At 34.3% G+C, this 18223-nt stretch overlaps 1 protein-coding gene across 1 annotated transcript in view; it reads right to left on the minus strand.

Annotated features, from left to right (window-relative positions):
• Nucleotides 1–1342: 1342 nt before the first annotated feature.
• LOC145249411 (uncharacterized) overlaps nucleotides 1343–18223 on the minus strand; it is a 46708-nt gene continuing 29827 nt past the window's right edge. Inside the window, exon 2 of the mRNA XM_080110964.1 lies at nucleotides 1343–1702. Within this exon, the coding sequence (XP_079967090.1) occupies nucleotides 1343–1702 (360 nt within the window). The remainder of the gene's footprint in view (nucleotides 1703–18223) is intronic.

The following is an 18223-nucleotide window of genomic DNA, read 5'->3' on the forward strand; positions in this document are numbered from 1 at the left end:
AAACTAAGTATGAAAAGGATCATACTACCGTGGTAATTAAATATAGAACAATGAAACAGATAGAGTGGGGGAAAAAGGAAAAATGGTTTCACGTGAGAGAGTGCTCCCTTACTTGTTGAGACCAAAATGCATTGAATCCAAGAAAGTGGCGGAAGTAAAATATCCATGTTTGTGGTAGTGCGAGTGCATGTTGTTGGACTGAATTAATACATAGGTGAGGGAGGGAATTGATCCAAAATCAAGGCAGTTCAACGCTGTGGGGTAAGAGAGGATGATGATCTAGTAATCGTGAGAACCTATCGTTGTAAAAATAGTAATTAAGCAGTGAGGCTGTTGCGAAATGGAATAGGTCAGTGGATACGGTTTGATGGAATTATTAGCAGAATTAGCGAGGTTGAATCAAAAGTATTTTGAAAAAAAAAAAAAAATGGTGGCTTAAGTTTATTGCGAGAAAGAATTTGTGGAAGATTTAAAAGTTTTATTGAGAGTTTTAGAAGTTGAGGAAAGAGTAAGGAAGAATTAGAGAAGTATATATGTGTAGAAAATAATTATGTCAGCCCCTTTTAGAAAACTCATTTCTTATCATTGAGCACTTTCAGTTGAATTAAAAAGTCGGTACATTTAGCTCTTATGCATAGATCATCATATAATGATTAGATCACTCTGACTGACGTCAATAAAACATTTAATAGAATAAATGTTTAAAATTCAACGGCCTTTCTCGCGGTTAACGGTAGCCGAATGGATATGGTCCTTGCAGCCGGAGATGACTTCTGTCGCTGGGTTCGAATTTATCGACTGGTGTTAATCGTGAAGATTCTCAAAAGGATGAAACATTAATGTCTGTAGGTATTTTACTTATATATATATATATATATATATATATTCGAGTTTCAGTATTCTTAAGCAACAATACATTAATACGTTTTGGAATAGATGACTTCTTTACCTGTCTGCGCCAAAGACTCAGAGACACCTTGCTACGTAGCAGGGCATGATCTGATAGGTAACAGCTTGTATGGAAGGAGCGCGTTATTTTGAAGTCACGAAAATCACGTTTCTTAGTGATGACATAGTCAATCATATGCCAGCTATTTGAACGAGGGTGCATCCATGTGGTTTTGCGACAATTTTTCTGTTGAAAAACTGTGTTAGTGATGGTCATATTGAATTCTCTGCAGAGGGAGAGCAAATGAAGACCGTTTTCATTCATTTTACCAATGCCATGATGCCCCAGAACCCCTTTCCATGATTGGAAGTCAGAACCGACCCGAGCATTAAAGTCGCCCATCAAAATGAGTTTGTCCTTATGGCGAATACCACCGATTACTTCTCGTAGTTGTTAGTAGAATTCATCTCTCTCCTCATCCGGTCTGCTCATTGTTGGTGCATAGCATATTACAAGTGTAACCCGAGTTTCAAGTTCCAACTCAAGGGTCAAAGTCATAATGTGGTCCGATAGACCTTTGGGAAGAGATTTCAGTGATTTGGCTAGTTCTGATTTTACGGCAAATCCCACACCAGAGAGGCGAGACTCATCAGGCCCTCTACCCTTGGAGAAAAAGACATAGCCACCCTTTTCCTCCTTAAATTGAGAGACACCAGCAAGGCGTGTTTCACTGAGTGCCACAATATCGAGCTTATATTTCTTAAGTTCACGAGATATCAACGCTGTTTTACGTTCTGGTGCATTAGGATTGTCCTGGAGGGTGCGAATATTCCACAATCCAATATTAAATTTCTTACTTAATTTATAATTATTTCGACTGCACACTGGATACCCAGACAGCTGCAGTTCACTGTCAAGGTGAATGTGTATGAGCAATGTTTAGGGCTCCTTTTATCGCCCCTTCCCCATACATGGGTAAAGCAGTGCTATCCCTAAATAGGGCTGCTTTGCCACCAATGGAGGACACGAGCTGCGCAATTGCACACATATTTGCACAGAACGGCCATCACCCATTGGCCGCCACAGTAAAGACATTCGGCTAAGGACTTCCAGTGATACCCTTCACCTATCCCCGTCACCTTCAACCTTACGCCCATGGACTTTGTTGGTGCAGGACCATGTAAAACGTAGACCCCATCAAAGTTGTCAGAGAACCCACACATAGGCCTTGATTATAGTGGTGAAAGCCCATGTACAACTATCCACACTTTTTGGTGCTGCTTATAGCACTAAATCGGTGCAAAGATTTGCCACAGAGGAAGCGAACAACAGACCTCAGGTTTTATATCAGAGTTTCCCTCTCCTAGATACATGTCTTAACAAAGACTAAGGGTGCATCTCTCCTTGTGGTCAGGTATAATCCCACCAGTTTTCTGGATCACTCTTCGTCTGGACTCTACCCTTTGACCTGTCCGGCTTGGGTGGCCCTACCAGAAGTACATGACTCCCGCCGGCATAGCTCTAGGGGTCATAGAGACTCGCAAAATGCCTCACCATGGTAAGGTGGTGATCCACGGGGGACTTTCTGACAAGTTGGATGAAAATTTAGATGGTGTAGAAATAACTGACAATATAGAAGCGTCCTGGGAAGCGCTACGAAATATCACCCATTCCACTGCCCTGGAAGTGCTGGGCTTACCCATACGGAAGCACCAGGATTGGTTTGATGACCAGGATATAGAAGCCCAGGATCAAATTCAGAAAATGCATCAAGCTCACAAAGCATGGATTGACGACCAAAACTCTACTGAAAAAAGATTGGCATACAAAACCTGCAAAGGGAAAGTGCAGAGGACACTACAACAGATGAAGGAGAAATGGTGGACCGCACACGCAGAAGCTGTTCAGTCAGCATTCAACAGAAAGGACACAAAAGCCTTTTATGAAGGTATAAGGAAGGTTTTCGGTCCTCAAGAATCAGGAGTTTCGCTAATTTTAGCAGAAGACGGGACATTACTGACAGACAAGGACGGTATCTTGAGACGCTGGAAGGAACATTTTGAAACAGTGTTAAATTCTTCTTCGGTAACAGACGATGAGATTATAAACTTAATTGAGCAGGTTCCCGAGAGATCAGAACTATCCGTGTTACCAACTCTCCCAGAAGTCCTTGCAGCAGTTGAACAGATATCATTGGGTAAAGCACCAGGAAATGACGGTATACCACCGGAAGTCTACAGATATGGTGGCCATAAACTGGCCAGAAAGCTACATGCACTTTTCGTGTCCATTTGAACATCTGGAAAAGTCCCACAGGACTTTAAAGATGCATCAATTTACCATCTTTATAAAAATAAAGGCTTGAGGAATTCCTGTAACAATCATCGTGGCATATCTCTGCTCTCAATTGCTGGAAAAATCATGGCCAGACGAATAATCAACAGATTAATCAGACATCTTGTAAATGAGATATATCCCGAATTGCAGTGTGGTTTCCGCTCTCTTCGGGGTACAATAGATATGATCTTTTCTCTGCGACAGGTCTCTGAGAAAGTTCGAGAAAAGAACCAAGAGCTATACATAGTGTTCATTGATCTTACTAAAGCCTTTGACACTGTCAACCGAACTGCCCTATAGAAAATCCTTAAGAAAATTGGTATACCTGACAATATGCTCAAAGTTATAACATCCTTTCATGATGGCATGAAGGTTTCAGTGATGTCCAATGGGGACTCTTCTGAGCCTTTCAATGTGACCAATGGAACAAAACAAGGTTGTGTAATGGCTCCAGTACTATTCGCCCTTTACTTCTCTGTTATGCTGAAATATGCATTTGCAGATGTTGACACTGGCGTTCATTTCCAATTCCGTACAGATGGTGGGATTTTTAATCAACAACGCTTCAAAGCGAAAACACTTCTCCGAAGAACCATTATAAGAGATTTGCTGTTTGCAGATGATGCTGCCCTTGTCTCGACTTCTCGGGAGGAGGCTCAACATCTTGTAAATCGGTTTTCTACTGCATGTAAAGCCTTTGGCTTGACAATCAGTATAAAGAAAACGGAAGTCATCTACCAGCCACCACCTACACCAAAACAAGTACAGGGTGTTAAACAGAAACAAACCGTGCACAATTTTCCCCAGATGTCGATTCAGGTAGATGGGAAAAACCTGAAGTATGTTAACAAGTTTACATACTTGGGAAGTGTGGTTGATTCAAGTGCATCTGTTGACCATGAAGTTATCAACTGTATCTCCCGAGCAAGCAGCGCCTTTGGCAAGCTGCACACAAGATTATGGAATGTTCGGGGTTTAAGCTTGAAGACAAAAATTCATGTATAAAAGGATGTGGTACTGTCCACACTTTTGTATGCCTCAGAGACGTGGACCCCGTACTGAAAACAAATTTCGCAACTTGACGTTTTCCATAAGAGATGTCTACGTGACATTTGCGGTTTTACTTTGAAAGACAAAATATCAAATGCGAAATTATTCACACTTTGTAAAATCAGCAACATCGAAAGCTTCTTAATCCAGTCGCAGCTTCGATGGGCGGGTCGAATGGATGATGATAGGATACCGAAGCAACTCCTATATGGCCAATTAGACAGAGGCCGTCGAAACGTGGGACGACCATGGTTGCGTTACAAAGACAAAATAAAGTCTAATTTGCAGGTTCTAAATATTGAATATAACAACATTGAGCAAAAGACAGAAGGAAGTGGATAGAAATGTGTGACAGAAAAATCAAGGAGTTCTCGGCGTTTTGCATCGAAAAACTAAAAGAAGCGAGAGTCAAGTCAAAAAATAATACTGAGCAGTGTGGAGCTAAATTCTCGCATTTATATGTCTGTCACCACTGCGGTCGCCATTGCAAGTCTCTAGCAGGACTAAAGTGCCACATACGTCCAAGTGAATGTCGACACGCTGAGTTCTAGACCTTCAGGTCAATTGTCGGAGTCTCATACGTCGAAAATCGACGGAGAGTCCATTATATATATATATATATATATATATATATATATATATATATATATATATATATATATATATATATATATATATATATATATATATATATATATATATATATATATATATATATATATATATATACTAAAAGTACATACCTGGCATCTCTAGATACGGTATTTACTAGCAATTTGTTTTGCGTTTTTTTTTATTTTTTATTTTTTTTTTAACTATGACATGTTCTTTTTCTTAAATCTCATTTTAATTTTTCGAAGCAAAAAGTTTTCTATGGATAAAGATATAATTAACATCCTTTCTTAAAAATGGCGTCATAGCAAAAATAATCCTGACTCGGTACATTTTTTACGGACAGAATTAATTTGAATTACATTGCATTGTTCTTAACAAGCTACAACGACAGCCTGACATTCACCCCTCCCCCTCGCCAGCAAATAAAATACCAGATTTAAATATTTATTTTTGCCTTCGATGACAAACATCGGCAAAGGTGCCCTTTTTACTTCATTATATAGAAAGAAGAAGAAGAAGAAGAAGAAGAAGGAGAAGAAGAAGAAGAAGAAGAAGAAGAAGAAGAAGATATGTGTGTACGTGTGTACACTTGTGTTATGGTGTAAGCTACCCGCCACAGCGAGACACACCAAGACGCATTTCGATAGACAATCGTTCATTCCGAGCTGTTGCATAGCAAACTTATTTGCGGTGTGTAATTTTGTCTTGTGTTATGCCTTTCTTCTCGACCGCGAAACAATGGCGTCCCAACCGGAAATTCCAACCGGAAGCGACGCTTGCGAAACATTTTACTATTCATCTTTTTCAAATGTGACAAAAGAAGAATAAAATATAAGAATAGAGTCATGCCTGCTTAAACATGTTCGTTCAAATGCACCCTCACTACCGAAATAATCAGCAGATGTACAGCATATGGTCCGTATAGTTACCGCTTGCATCTCCTTTATATATATATATATATATATATATATATATATATATATATATATATATATATATATATATATATATATATATAACTACTTCATTTATTCACATAAATTTAATATACGAAAGTATAGATTTATGCGTAAACTTTAAGTATTTACTTCAAAAGTGCTCAATACGTAGGTAGAGCTAGTTAGTAATTTATAAAATATATATGGCGATTAAGCTACGCTGAATATTCTGCGTTTCATCCAACTATAGGATTCGTCAGGCTTAACCATACCATAAATAAAAATACTAATAACTAACAAGATAAATGCAATTGTAGACACCGCACACTTTGCCCAGTCCAAAATAAATGTCTAACAAAAAGCGTAGTTTATCAAGCAACAATATTTGCGAAAGAAAACCCGAATAACAAGAAATATTACATGTCCTTAGATTTCAAAACCCGATACTATGACCACAAAAGCACATTCAAAAATAAAAAACACCGTACAAAAACAACACTAGCGAATAAATACTGGGAACTCGAAAGAAAGCGGACATTCGCCGGTAGTCGAATGGAAAATAATGAGACAAGCTACCACATGCAGACATTTAGACGACCCATGTAAATCATGCCTCCATGAAAAATTTTCTATCCTGTACTTTAAAGAACCTCAAAAGCTATTAAACTGTAGGCGGGAAATAGCAAACAACTGTGTTCACAAAATAAAACTTACTCTAAGATAGCGATACAAAATAGCTCTAAAACTAACAATAACAATAGGAAACAAACAAATAAATAAAGTAAATAAACATAAATATACATAAACGATCACACACACATATATGTATATATATATGTATATATGTATATATATATGTGCATTATTGTGTACACATAGGTATATTTATATGTATAAAAAAAGGAGAACGGTCACCTAAAACCACTAACCTAGTTCTAAAACAGATCCTTTGTTTGATAAAATGCATGCCCATTGGCTGATAGGAAGGGGCGCGGTGGAGACTAGAAAGCCGATTGGCCAACTAGAAATCCTCAACATATATAAAAACAAGAAGCAACGACAGAATTCGCGCATAAGCCTGACGAATCCTATAGTTGGATGAAACGCAGAATATTCAGTGTAGCTTAATCGCCATATATATTTTATAAATTACTATATATATATATATATATATATATATATATATATATATATATATATATATATATAAAGAGAGAGATGTTATTTGTTTTTGCGATATGTTTGGAATGGATTCAATTATTTACGAAAGTGCGTTTTTACCTAAATGCGAGTTAACCAATTTGGTACCCCCATATAGGGATCGGCATATATATTGCTTTTAAATTATAATTCTCCACTGACACATGTTTCGTCATCTACAACTCACCAGAGTAGCTTAATCTAGCGATATTCGAAAAAAATTTTTTTATCTTGTTGAGTTTGTAAACAGTTGCCATATTAGTCGCTTTCCGGAACCTAAAGACTTCTAACCTCAAGACTTCTAAACTAAAGACTTCTAACCTAAAGACTTCTAAACTAAAGACTTCTAAACTAAAGACTTCTAAACTAAAGACTTCTAAACTAAAGACTTCTAACTTAAATACTTCTAACCTAAAGACTTCTAAACTAAAGACTTCTAACCTAAAGACTTCAGTGGAACCTGTGTCATTATATTTTTATTTTATTTTATTTTTGAATTTTCTTTTAGAACGTATGTTAAACACTTTTTAAACATTTTTCATTCCCCATTTTTCTCCACTTTAAGATTGTTTTATTTTTATATATATATTTTCTATTTTTATTTATTTATATATATATTTTCTATTTTTATCTATTTATATATATATATTTTTTTTATTTATTTATATATGTATTTCCGTATCTCCTGTTTACTGTTTCTGTCCCTTCTCTTTTTTCTCCACTTTCTCTTCTAAATTCCTAATTTTTTCCTTTCTTCTTTAATTGTTGGCTATTCTTTAGTCTTCCCCATTATTTCATAGTGGCTAATAAATATTGTACTAATACCTACATATATACTACGTCTTCTGTTTGCCCATATATGTTGTACCTACTTTTAATTACTATTTACCATTTTTATCCAATTCGTTCATTCTCATTTCATATCGAAATGTCATTAAGCCAGTTTTTTTTTAAATATTTTTTAATTTTGTTTAATTTTGGCGTTTCACCTATTCTGATGAGAAGCATTTAGTTAGGAAATGTCGTAACCTAAAAAGATTTTATCTAAATTTTCTCCTGAACTTTTCCTTATTGTTCTGATAATATATATATATATATATATATATATATATATATATATATATATATATATATATATATATATACACACACACTCTTCTATAAATTTGGATTGTTTTGTTTATTGATATTCGTATTAAAACCCCTTTTTTCTATTTATTTAAAAAGAAAATGCAACATTGTCGAGGAATTGCAAAAGATCTAGCTAATTTGCATATTCTATTAAAAATTCATTTTAATCAATTCCCTATTATTTTTTTTTTCGGTTTTCTTATGGGATGATTATCGTTAGTTAACTATTACGTGTAATTATATTCATGCAGCTATTCTACATGATTTATACTTGCATAATATTTGCGTTAAAAAGTTATAGTAAACACAAACCTCTTTCTATATATATTTATGTATGCGTATATATATATATATATATATATATATATATATATATATATATATATATATATATATATCGTTTTGAAAATTTTTGCCTAACAAACTCCTGTGTCAGTTTTTGATCTACAAACATGAAACTTAATATATAATTCATGTAAAACTTTATATTTGGATTTTAGCAAGGGAAAATCGGTAAAAAAATAATATGAAGATTAAAAAAAATGAAATTTGCAATATGAATTTTGCAATATGGAACTTGCAATGAAAAATTTTTTAAAAAATGGAATTTGCCAAATGGAATACGCATATTCGTAATGCCGAACGACGGCATTACGAATGTGCATGCGTAACGTAATAGCTATTGGCTCATGTTTTAATTTTTAGCCTTGCAACAAACATGTCTGCATAGCTCAGGTATTAAAGTCAAAGGAAAACGTAAATCCTAAACTAAACGTTTTGGTTTCGATTCTCAGTGGTGGCACACAAGTAATTCTTTTTTAACTTTAAATCATTACTATACATTGGGTCCAATATAATATTTATATATAAAAGCGAAAATGTGTGTATGTATGTTTGTATGTATGTGTGTTTGTGTGTCCGCTAAAAACGTTCGACAGACACGACGAAAATTCACAAACTCGATATCATATTGAAGCTCCATCCTTCGCTCAAAAAATATCGAAAAATTGGCAAAAAACGTTCATTTTTTCACCCCGAAATCGACAAGTTTCGACAGGGAGGGTAAAAAAACAGTTCTCTCGTGACGACGACCGGTTCTACGCATGCGTCAGATGACGTCATGACCTGATTTACTTTAAATACTTGAAAAACTGACTAAATTTTATGTACGTCGTGTTAGCTTAGTTGGTTAGCGCGTTGGTTCGTTATCTAAACGTTTTTGGGTTCGAATCGTGGTGTGAGATGTCTTTTTTTTCGATTTTTTAAATTTAAATATTGAACCAGTGTTATTTAAGCCAATTTTCACGTAACGTTCGTTTTTCTGTTTTTTTTTTTACTTCGCTTATCCACCCCCTACCACACACCCAAAAACACCCGGGTACCCACCGATTTTTTTTTTAATTTTAATATCGAAACAGGCTTATTTAAGCCATTTTTCACGTGTTCGTTTTTGTGTTTTCTTTTTTGTTTTTTCGATTTTTACATTTAACATCGTTCGTTTGCCTTACGTTAGTTTTTTTGTGTTTTTTTTTCGATGTTTTGATTACCCCCGCCGCTTAAGTTTTAACGTTGTTTTCTCTTTTTACTTCGCTTATAACAAACAAACCTGGTCATTGACCTCATTTGCTGAATAGCCGTGCGCGCACCCGTCAATTTAGTTCTTACTTAAATAAATTCAAACATCTTTCAGTAACTCATTCTGACTGGCCGATTTTATTTTCAAACTTCGCTTCAGGGATTCGGGTTCGATCCTATCAACTTTTACCCCCCCCTCCGGTTTCTTTTTTATTTAACAGCACACACACCTCCAAACACCCGCTAGTCTATAGTATAAAGGGCAAAACTCTATTTAAATGTATGTATGTATGTATGTATGTACATATGTATGTATGTATGTATGTTTGTTTGTCTCTCAAAAACTTTCGTCAGCGATGACGGACTTCCACGAGATTGGTATTATTTTGAAGCTCGACCCCTTGGACGACAAATATTTAAAAATTGGCTGAAAACATCAATTCCTTCACCCTCAACGCGGCACTTTTATACAGTGAAGGGTAGCAAAAAATCGTTCCTTAATTAAAATTTAGCCATACACGCATACGCAAAAAACGTTTGGTTTTAATATAAAAAAAACACCAACTTCCGCTCACGCGGTCATAGCCCAGTCGGTATGATAGCAGTATCTTAAAATTGCACATTCGAGCCGAAATGTCAGATTTTTAAAGTTTTAATATTGAAACGGGGTTATTTGTGCCATTTTTTTTCGTTCGTATTTTTTCCATCACGTTCGCTGTTTTGTTTTGTTTCTTTTGTTTTCCGATTTTTTAAGAAATTTTAACATCGTTCGCTTATTTTTTATTTTGCATTTCGTTCGTTTTTTGTTTTTTCCCATCACGTTCGCTGTTTTTTTTGTTGTTTTTCCGATTTTTTTTAAGAAGTTTTAACATCGTTCGCTTATCCTTTATTTTGCATCACGTTCGTTGTTGCTTTGTTTTTTTTTTGTAATGATACTTAAACAGGGTTAATACGTTAGCTTATTCTTTATTTTCCATTTTGTTCTGATTTAACCCCCCTACACACACACACACACACACACACACACACACACACCTCACCACACCTGCATTCATCAAAATATCATATATAAGCGTATTTCATGATTTCATGATCGGGCAATGCCGGACAGCCTGCTAGTATATATATATATATATATATATATATATATATATATATATATATATATATATATATATATATATAAATATATAAGACCCCCGAGATACGGCATTTAAAATTAGTATATACTACATCTTATTTACTATAATACTTATTAAATACCTACAGACATTTGTGTTTTATCCTTTCGGGAATCATCAGTGCAGGGTGTCACATTAATAGATTCGAAGCCATTTCTGATTCCATTAGCCAGGAACAAACCCATTCGGCTACCGTTAACGGCGAGAAATAATGTTGAAATTTAAACATTTATTTTTAAAAGTTTTTTAACGTCTGTAAGAGTGATCTAATCATTATATGATGATCTGCCCATACGAGCTAAATTGACCGACTTTATTTCAACTGAAAGTGCTCAACGATATGGAACAATTTTCTCAAAGGGGCTGACATAATTAATTACTGTAATAATTATTATATACCTACAAACACTAATGTTTCATCCCTTTGGGAATCTTCAGTGCAGGATGTCATGATTAACATTAGTCGATAGATTCGAACTCGGCAGCATTAGCCATCTCTGACTCCATTAGCATTCACCGTTAACCGCGAGAAATACTGTTGAAATTTAAACATTCATTTTCATATGTTTTTACGTCTTTCAGAGTGATATAATCATCATATGATGATCTACACATATGAGCTACATTTATCGACTTTAATTGAACTGAAAGTGCTCAACAATAAGAACGAGTTTTGTAAGAGGCTGAAATAATTATTTACTATAATATGTATGTGTGTGTGTGTGCGTGTGCGCGCGTGCGTTTGTGCGTGCGTGTGTGTGTGTGCGCGCGCGCGTTTGTGTGTGTGTGTGTGCGTGAACAAACATTGTAAGATACATTTTCAAACTAAACGGACGAAAGGAATCCACACAAGAAAAATGCAGAACAGTTAAAACGGTTAAAAACAATTTTCAAACAAATGCAACGCCATTTTTGCTTCTGCTAAAATAACCACATTACTCTAGTCATTTTCATCTCTTCATATGATAAAATCATTGTTTAATAATTTTTATATGATATTATTTTACATGCAATAAATTATAATAGGCGTGCATACATATACTTGGGGAAAATTTTTACAAAATTTAAATTTCCAAATTTGCCAAATCGATTTCATTGCAACGCTGATTTTTTAAATTCCATATATTTCTTCATTGAAGAGTCGTTTCTAACGTGTAAAATTTTATGAGAAATTAATTGAAAGAACGTGAAAGACTGAAAAGGGGTAAATAAATGAGACACAAAAAAATTAAAGTAAAACGATTCCCGGGCATCGCTGGATATATACAAAGAATTAATAAAACAGAACTGTGTTGTATCTCCTTGGAGCTAACGACAAGTCATGCTGCGAATTCCACAGACAGATTATGCCACTCACCTTTTCAACTAGATTAGTCTGAATCTTGGCATCTTCACAAAACAGTTAGGGCGGAGATCTGTGCCTTTTAAGATTTTAAACAAAACTTGTCGTCTTTATGGCCGGAAGTGTATGCCCGGCAGTATTCATTGGCCGACCCAACACTTTCATTCGTAGATATACTCGGACACTTATTACATATCCTAGTTAATTGCTTCTCCCTGCTGCAAAATATGGCTCAAGGCTGAAAGGTGGGGAGTAATCTAGCTCAACCGAGAGGTAAATTCTGGTCGGGTACAAAAATAGTGTGGACGAATTTATTGGCAATTTCATGTAGGAATGCCTCATGCGACCTGCAATCAACCCTCCTGAAAGAGATAATGCCTTGGAGGGTGCACCCTCTAGGACCCAATTGAACCCAACCATATTTTGACAAAAAAGATCCAGTGAATCTGACCAGACACTAGGCGCCAGAATTGTGTCAAGAGAAATCTTGGACCGCAAAGGCCAAAACAAAAATTATTGTCTTTAAAATCGTTATATTTATGCTAGGGACTCGACTGGGCCCCTAATCTCTGTAAGTCTCTGTAAAAAATCAGCTACGTCCATCTACAACCACAGTAAGAAAATCTCTCTCTCTCTCTCTCTCTCTCTCTCTCTCTCTCTCTCTCTCTCTCTCTCTCTCTCTCTCTATTTCTTTACCACAAATCAAACAAAATCACAATGAACTAAGATTCCTTCCTAGAACATCTCATCTGTGGATGAAAATATTACATGTCGTCTTCCCACATCTTCAAGTTTAATGTGAACAAACATATGTTGCGCCATCCTCTTAAATAGTCCATTCCTCTTAAATTATCTTCTGACCATCATGCCACTCATTGATTCCAACCCTCTCGTGGTGACGTTCTTCGTCCATCTTACGGTCTCCTTATACCTTATTCTTGTGGGGTCTCGATAATACGATCACAATAATACCCTCAAATACCCAGGAAAAAGATTTAGTACTTCTTCAGCATCTAAAATATGGACACTAAATTAGTCTAATATTCCCTATGAAATGTAATGGAAGGTTATTGATATACTTTCTATATTTTGGTACGACCTTACTTTTAGGACTTCCCCTTATGCCCCACTGAAAAATCAGAATCCTACATCATCTATTACATCAAACCTCCATTATATAGTAACATATCTTACAACTATACCCCCATAATACCACCTATCATAAATAACATATATTATGAACCACCTCTTAAACATGAATATTAATATATTAAACCTATTAGATTAAACTTAATTGAATATGTGTGCCGAGCACTTTTAAATAAAAGAATAAATATGAATGCAACCAAATTAAATCTCTAACCACTTCAAAGAGACTCATCCATAGACTCATATAAGGAGTATAAGTTTAAGACTTGCATACTTAATACAAATAAGCCATCCGAACCTATACAGACACCAGAAATATCACGTTGATAGCACACCTATATTAACCAATTCGCTTGATTTGATAACACTCGAAAGTGTCCTCTATTGATATAGATACACATTTTTAGATAAACTCTCCACATAGGTAATAAATATAATCATGACAATACGTTAACACTTAAATTACCCCAGAATTTAAATAATTAAAATTATTTTTAAACTCATAGCCTTTAACAACAGGAATACGCCCCCACTCAATATCTAACCGACTCAGCATCCAATAAACCTCACAACACACAATAACCAGGAAATTTGAATACATCCTTTAAATAAAAAAAAACTCATTTAATATTCGTTATCAGCAACATTATTACTGTCAAGTTTACTTAGTTATGATTGAAACATATGCATTGAAACAGCACCTTCTTCAAAAGGAATACCAGTAAATCGTTTTGAACTCATTATTCGATTTGTTTTGATTTCGTGAGTCGCTGCTGATTAGTTTGTATTTTTAACGGCCTGTGTGTGTGTGTGTGTGTGTGTGTGTGTGTGTGTGTGTGTGTGTGTGTGTGTGTTCAATGTTCTTCACACAATGTTATTCGCACAACGTTTTGGTTGATGTAATCCCCGACCTTCTTCAGCTCTAATTGTCGAACTTGGGAAACTGTCTGTCGATTGCACGGAGTTTCGAACAGAATCCTTTATTCAATTCACAGAGATAATGTGTTATCTTTCCGTCAACCATGACTGAGTAGAAGTCCTAAGTAATTCGCAATCGTATTTTTAGTGTCGCCCGCACTAAGGATTGAACTTTCAATGGATAAAAAGTAGTTGTTGATGTTCAGTTCTAAGTCATTCGCTCCTGGAAGTTGAAGGTTCAATACTCAGTTCGCGGGATACTGGTTCCGTTCGAAATTCCGTGCTGGTTCTCAAGTTCGACGGAAAGATTCTCGAGTTCGACAAGATACACTTGATGAAAGTCAGAACTTACATTGACCAAAACGTAGTGAAAATGACAATCAAGATGAGAACAGTAGTTCGAAGAATCCAAATAATACTCTTTTCACCTCTCTCTTTATATTCTCCAATGAACACCTGTGACTTTTCCTTCTATCCTTCCGTTATGACATTCTTTAATTCCGTCGATCTCCCCTTTTCCTTTCTTTCTTTCTTTCTTTCTTTCTTTTTATTTTCATCCCTGTCTATCTGACTTTTCCTCGGTTAATCATTTTTATATGGTTGAGAATTTTGGTATTTTTTAATGCTCATACCAGATATTTGAAGTTTTACAATTTTTTTATTTTAAAAAAATTATAATTTGTTTCATGTTTTTGAATATTTTTTATTAATTTTCAGATTTACATTAAAATTATTTAAACTAATTACTCCATTAAACAACAAGGGATCTTTCCATTTAGATTCGGTTTGGTTTTTGTTATTAAAATTCTTATGTTTTTTAGAATTAATTTTTTAACCTGTTTTAATCTCAAACGAGCTGAAAGTAATAATAATTTTTAATGACAAACTAATTTTACATTTAATTAATAAAGTACATTCGTGACGAGACAACCAAGCAAAAAACAAGCAAAAAAACCGTAAGCAAAATTCATTCCAAAGCAGAAAACTGAGGCTGACCTACAAGGATACTAACTATATAAATATAGGCAAATTTAAGCATATTTTATTGGTTTTAAATTATAAGTTTTTTTACCAATTGTCATAAAAGTTTAATCATAGAATAATATCATAATATTCAAAAAGCCTGCAAATTTTCATGTAGTTTCGTCGCATAGAAATAAAGATATGAGCATTTCAATTGGTTATCAGTATAGATATATCCATATATATATATATATATATATATATATATATATATATATATATATATATATATATATATATATATATATATATATATATATATATATATATACCTTTTTGGCAGTTTTTGAAGTTCTTCATCTGAGCTACTATTGATAAGTATTTACCGAATGAAGGCTCGTTGGAAAGGTAATGACCTGAATTGTGTAGTGGGCAATGTAAGATTTTCCCTTAAGATCGCATATTAATGGGATCATCCATCATCCAGAGCTTATTTTTGGCACTTCTTTACAACCATAAAATGCTTCAATCACAGTCATTTGTTTTCCTAGTTTTTGCATATGAATATCTGATATTTTCCCAAAACCTCTGGCCTTGATGGAGGGGAGAAAAAACTTGCTGCTATGGTTTCAAATGATCTGAAATAACAACAAGGGAAGACTTGATACCAAATATTTCTAACATGTTATATCTCCCCTCTTTTGGAAATACGATATGATTATGAATATCTCCAGTATCAAACAATCTTTTATACACTGTGAAATTTACTTTATGTATGCAAACCAAACACACACACACACACACACACACACACACACACACACACACACACACACACACATATGGGAGTGTAAACACACACACAAACATATATATATATATATATATATATATATATATATATACATGAGAGTGTACTTATATAAATACTTAATTTGGCTTACACAATTACAGTCGCGTTTTAGTAATAAACGTTGTCTCAGAGCTCGAAAAGTGAAACGCGACTACAGTTCCGTCAGTTTATTTTCTAAATACATTTTAATATCCATTTGAACAGAGGTATGGGAAGGTCTTGCTGATTTACAGCATTGATTAAAACATATCTGGAAATGTGTGCCATGACATGTTTGTATTAAAAAAAAAAATCCCAAAAAACTTCAAGATAAATTACTCTCCCTCATAAACGGCTTCATTCATTATTGGGCACTTTTCTATAGACACAGTAAGAATTCATTATGCTGGAGACATAAACTTACCCGGATTACTCGTGTCCGGGGTTAAAATTTTGTGGACAGCTGAATACTTATCTTCTACACTAATGATTCCAATAGGATGAAACGTATGGGGATAATAATTAGATATGTATCTTAAATAATTACTTGTAGTCTATTTTTAAAGAAATCTTAAATAAAATAAAATAAACTGTCTAATCTAAGTTAAAATGCGACGTTTCTGTTCACGTGACCACAGTCAAAATGGCTAATTATATTGCTCGCGTTATAACATAAATAACATCTATTTATCAGATTCTCGCTGTTGAATCAGCCGTTTGATTAAAGCGCCGGAAATTGAGTCAAAGATTATCGTGTAAGAGGTTCGAATCATGTGGCAGGCTGAACAGTTATCTTCCGCACTGACGATTCCATTAGAATGAAACGTATATTTATGTGAATAATTATTACTCATTATTGAACCATTATATATATATATATATATATATATATATATATATATATATATATATAGAGAGAGAGAGAGAGAGAGAGAGAGAGAGAGAGAGAGAAAGTGACACGCATAAGTATTGGATAGATGTTTTTTCTCTAGTTTATGTTTGCCATTTAGTCTGATATTTGGTAAAGAATATTTCGTAAAATTGTTTTTTTTTTTTAATGTGGAAAGAAAAATTAAAACTGAATCCATTTTTTTCTAAAAGTTCCAAATTATCATATGCAAAACTTTTGGCTACTTGACACTTTTTAAAAATTTTAAATCGAAATTTTGTATTTTTTTTTCTTTTTCGATAGTATTGGAACATTATCTCTGATCAATTAGAGAAGCAAATAATTATTTACAAGATATTAATCATCTGACTTTTTGGCGTAGATTCTGCAAGACAATGATAAAAAAAGGCAAAAAATAAGAAGTAATTATCCAGAGAAATGCGAGATAGAATCAGTGAACGTCATAAAAGAGGACATAGTTACCGAAACATTAACAAAGAAATGAATCTAACACTAAGTACAATAAGAAATATCATCAGAAAGTTTAAGATATATGGTACAGAACACCTTCAGCAGAAATAGAAGATCGAGAAAAATAAATTAGATGACTTTAAGGTGGATCAGAAGAAATGTTCATATCTTTATTGCTTGTTCTGAAATTATGTAAAACTGATCTTGAGAGTGCTGGAATAGCTGTAAATAAGGACAGCATTAGCAGAGTTCTATATCGTGAATGGTTTTCATTCAAGATCACCAAACAGTGTTTATTTACTGAAAACCAAGCATGTAAAAGACTGATTAAAGTTTGTCGAAACCTATGAAAAGAAAGGGATTTGGGGAAAAGGTAATCTGATCAGATAAAACAAAAATGGTACTGCCGTCAAGAAACATAATATTATCAGCACATTTAAATTTGAGAGATCGTAAAATTGTTCGTTTTTCAGCCAAATCGATTGATTTCCTGCTCTAGTCGAAGACCCACCAGAGTGCACCGGAAGTAATCTTTACATTTCTACTCAAAGTGACTTAGTCCACATTACATTGTAGTCTACATTGCACTGCAGCGTAATTAGTGTTTATTTTATTAAGTTAAATAATAAATAATAGCTTCAATTAAAGTTAAAAATGCAAAAGTTATGTATCATGGTTAAATTGTGTTCTAAGCAGAAACATTCATTTTGAACGCGCCCCCGTCTTATCAAAGAACCCACTGT

The sequence above is a fragment of the Euprymna scolopes genome, chromosome 28 (genome assembly GCF_053919585.1).
Source record: "Euprymna scolopes isolate OS-2025 chromosome 28, ASM5391958v1, whole genome shotgun sequence".
In the NCBI taxonomy this organism is placed as follows: Eukaryota; Metazoa; Mollusca; class Cephalopoda; order Sepiida; family Sepiolidae; genus Euprymna; species Euprymna scolopes.